At 33.5% G+C, this 3,915-nt stretch overlaps 2 protein-coding genes across 5 annotated transcripts in view; both read left to right on the forward strand.

Moving 5' to 3' along the window:
- LOC106466339 (centrosome-associated protein 350-like) overlaps positions 1–1,813 on the forward strand; it is a 136,819-nt gene extending 135,006 nt beyond the window's left edge. For all 4 annotated transcript variants that reach the window (XM_013926614.2, XM_022394326.1, XM_022394325.1 and 1 more), the window contains one exon: positions 715–1,813. In XM_013926614.2, the coding sequence (XP_013782068.2) occupies positions 715–1,644 (930 nt within the window). In that variant the 3' untranslated portion in view covers positions 1,645–1,813. The remainder of the gene's footprint in view (positions 1–714) is intronic.
- The window catches only part of LOC111087502 (centrosome-associated protein 350-like), a 23,241-nt gene continuing 20,973 nt past the window's right edge, over positions 1,648–3,915 (forward strand). The window contains exon 1 of the mRNA XM_022394327.1: positions 1,648–2,300. The gene's annotated coding sequence lies outside the window, so the exon portion shown is untranslated. The remainder of the gene's footprint in view (positions 2,301–3,915) is intronic.

Below are 3,915 nucleotides of genomic sequence, written 5' to 3' on the forward strand. Positions count from 1 at the left end.
TTAAAACTTATAAAAGGCATATATGATGTTCAGTTTTGATAAGAAAACCTGGTAGTTTTATGTACAACACTATAAGATTGTGTTTGATTATAATATAAAATATCAAGAATGTGCTGTGACTTCAACTTGCTTTGGAAGCTTCCCAACTGATGCACACACACAAATAGTTCAGGTATCTTCCTGTTTATGTGGGCTGGACTGTAAATCTGAGGTTCCACAGTTTGCATTCCACTGCCTGAAAAAAAGTGTGCTGCGCACTTTGGATGCATTATAAGATAGACAATCAAACCCCACAATTCAATTAGAGTAGCCCAAAAATTCATGGTGGGTGCTGTTAAGTAGCTGTCTTTCCTCTAATCTATCAGTTGAAAATCACTAACAGATAGCATTTCTGTAAATTTGTATGAATTACTTAAACAAACTTTATAAGTATGTGGTAAGGAAAAAAAAGATGTTTAAAATTAGGATATTTATCTTCTTATATATATGTATACAACTATTTAATTTAAGTATTTCTGATTTATGAACAGATAGGAGACCAAACTTAAATCATGAGTGCTAAATGATTAGATTACTGTGTGTGTGTGACATTTTTAGGTTGAACTGTAGGTATGGTTAAAATGTATGATAGGGAAAAGTCTGAGGAAAAGGAACACTGTCTGTATACATATTTATAGATACTTATGTTTTTGTTTTGTTTTGATTCTGTTTAAGGTCAGCCCAGTGAAATTATGTGCAGAAGTCACTGCAGTTGATGATGCCACAGAGTTGGGAATATCTAAAAGTGAACAAGAAATTTCAACCTTGCTGCCATACTCTAGGGACGAACAAAAATCTACTGACTTCACATCTTCAGGTTCATCTAAAAGTCAGCAAGATAATACTGGGACAGTGCAGTCCTATTTCAAGGATAAACAAGATTGTTCAGGGTCATCAACTTCTGGTTATACATATGACCATGAGGTAAAAAAAGCATTAGTCTTAGGCTTTGAAGATGAACACAAGTATAAGAACATGCCATCTTTGAATTCCAGGGGTGAACAAGAATTTTCCATGTGTAAAGAAGTATCTGTAGTTTCAGATCTCTATGTTTCTAAAAGTAAAAACACTGATTCAGTTGTAACAAGTTCTAGTAATAAACATGGGGTAAAAGATAAAGGTCCTTCAATCTCTAAAGATCAATTTGTTTCATCAGAATCTGAGGAAGAGGTAAAAGAATCAGTGCCTTCATGTGAAGTAAATTTTGATATATTATTGCTTTCTGGATCAAAAAGTGTATCTCAGACTATATCATCAGTGCTTTTAGACTCCAGACCTGAAGAACAAATTAGTGAATCAGAACATTCAAAATCAAGAAGTGTGCCTGAAGGTACAGAATCAGTGCCTTCTAGTTCCAGTGCTAAAGATAGAATTAGTGAGTCAGAATCAGGAATTGTACATGAAGTTACAGGATTAGTGCATTCAGGCTCTAGAGCAAAGAAGAGAATTAGTGAATCAGAACATTTAGAATCAAGAAGTGTGCCTGAAGGTACAGAATCTGTGCCTTCTAGTTCCAGTGCTAAAGAGAAAGTAAAAATCAAATCATTCAGAATCAAGACACATATCAGAAGTTACAGAGTCAGTGCCTTCTGGTTCCAGTGCTAAAGATAGGATTAGTAAATCAGAATATTCAGAATCTAGGAGTGTGCCTAAAGCTACAGAATCAGTGCCTTCTGGTTCCAGTGCTAAAGATAGGATTAGTAAATCAGAATATTCAGAATCTAGGAGTGTGCCTAAAGCTACAGAATCAGTGCCTTCTGGTTCCAGTGCTAAAGATAGGATTAGTAAATCAGAATATTCAGAATCTAGGAGTGTGCCTAAAGCTACAGAATCAGTGCCTTCTGGTTCCAGTGCTAAAGATAGGATTAGTAAATCAGAATATTCAGAATCTAAGAGTGTGCCTAAAGCTACAAAATCAGTGCCTTCTGGTTCCAGTGCTAAAGATAGGATTAGTAAATCAGAATATTCAGAATCTAGGAGTGTGCCTAAAGCTACAGAATCAGTGCCTTCTAGTTCCAGTGCTAAAGAGAAAAGTAATGAATCAAAGCATTCAAAATCAAGACGTGTGCCTGAAGCTACAAAATCAGTGCCTTTTAATGCAAGAGCTTTAAAGAATGAGTTGGATTGTCCAGGTTTAAAACAAAGCCAAGCTGCTAAGGACTTTCCTACAGAGTTAACAAGTGTCCAAGAGGTTCCAGGTTCTGAAAATTTTGATGCTTTAGTGCTCAAATCTGCTGATAAAAAGTTGGCTGTTATTGAAAGTAAGTTTTGCTTTTTATCATTGTTTTTACCTATTAAGAAATTAGATTATTTGCCTGTTTGATTTGTTCCACAGTGTCCATATTACTGTTCACCTGTAAGTACCTAGTTGCCAGCATGGTTTTTGCTCTTGTATGGAAGTGAACAGTGCAGACATGTAAGGTTAAATACTGTTCCAATTCTTTCCCATTGAATACATAGATTATTTTGTTTTTGACTTTGGTAAGACGTGTATGAAAATTGTTTTTATGTTTATCAAACATAATACTTTTCTTCAACTTCATCTGTGGCTCCCATCTTATCACATTAACATTTATATTAAATGTAATGCTTCATTAAGGATTATGGAAACATGATTTTCTCATTTTGATTTGATTCCCACTTTGCCAGATAAACTACATTAATATACAACTTGATATAATATTCATATCCCTTGTTGATAATAACTTCAAGGACCACACATATTAACTCTTTTTTTTCCCTATCAATCTGATACTGTTGCAGACATCTTATCTTACCTTCTAACTAGCCAGCTATGCACGTGAAGAAAAATATCACTCATCCATGTTTAGTAAAACTTCATTAGGGCTTCTTATTCCTTAAGTGTATGATTTGAGAATAAAGAGCAGTGTTTTAATATAACTATTTCCTTTTATCATACACATACTCATTGTATAATGATGATGACTACTGAAGCCCAAACAGGAAAATGAGGAATAATATTCTATGTTTGTCAACCAAGTTTCATCAAAATCTGATCATTTCTGACTGAGTAATAGAGCAAAAATAATATGAAAAAAATCATTCCCCATGTAAACAGATAGGAATTTTTTGGTTTTTCTTTACCTTTGACTTTGACACTCCAAAAACTAATCACTTCTAATTTTAGTCATAGTCCAAATGTATAACAAGTTTCCTCCTCATCCATTCATCCATTTTTAAGAAATCTTGCCGAAAAACACACACACACACACAGGGGAAAACTTTGGTGGCAGAGGTAAATATGTGAAACAAAATATAATTAATTAATAAACAAAACAAAATCTTCTTTTAGTACTGTGTAGTATTAAGGGTACATTGTTCAGATAATCATTATTTGTTCTTGTAGTACTGTGTAGTATTAAGGGTACGTTGTTCAGACAGTCATTATTTGTTCTTTTAGTACTGTGTAGTATTAAGGGTACATTGTTCAGACAGTCATTATTTGCTCTTGTAGTACTGTGTAGTATTAAGGGTACATTGTTCAGACAGTCATTATTTGCTCTTGTAGTACTGTGTAGTATTAAGAATACATTGTTCAGACAGTCATTATTTGTTCTTTTAGTACTGTGTAGTATTAAGGGTACATTGTTCATATAATCATTATTTGTTCTTGTAGTACTGTTTAGTATTAAGAGTACATTGCTCAGACAGTCATTATTTGTTCTTTTAGTACTGTGTAGTATTAAGGGTACATTGTTCATATAATCATTATTTGTTCTTGTAGTACTGTTTAGTATTAAGGGTACATTGTTCAGACAGTCATTATTTTTTCTTTTAGTACTGTGTAGTATTAAGGGTACATGGTTCAGACAGTCATTATTTGTTCTTTTAGTACTGTGTAGTATTAAGGGTACA

Source organism: Limulus polyphemus, unplaced genomic scaffold (assembly GCF_000517525.1).
Source record: "Limulus polyphemus unplaced genomic scaffold, Limulus_polyphemus-2.1.2 Scaffold2229, whole genome shotgun sequence".
Classification (NCBI taxonomy): domain Eukaryota; kingdom Metazoa; phylum Arthropoda; class Merostomata; order Xiphosura; family Limulidae; genus Limulus; species Limulus polyphemus.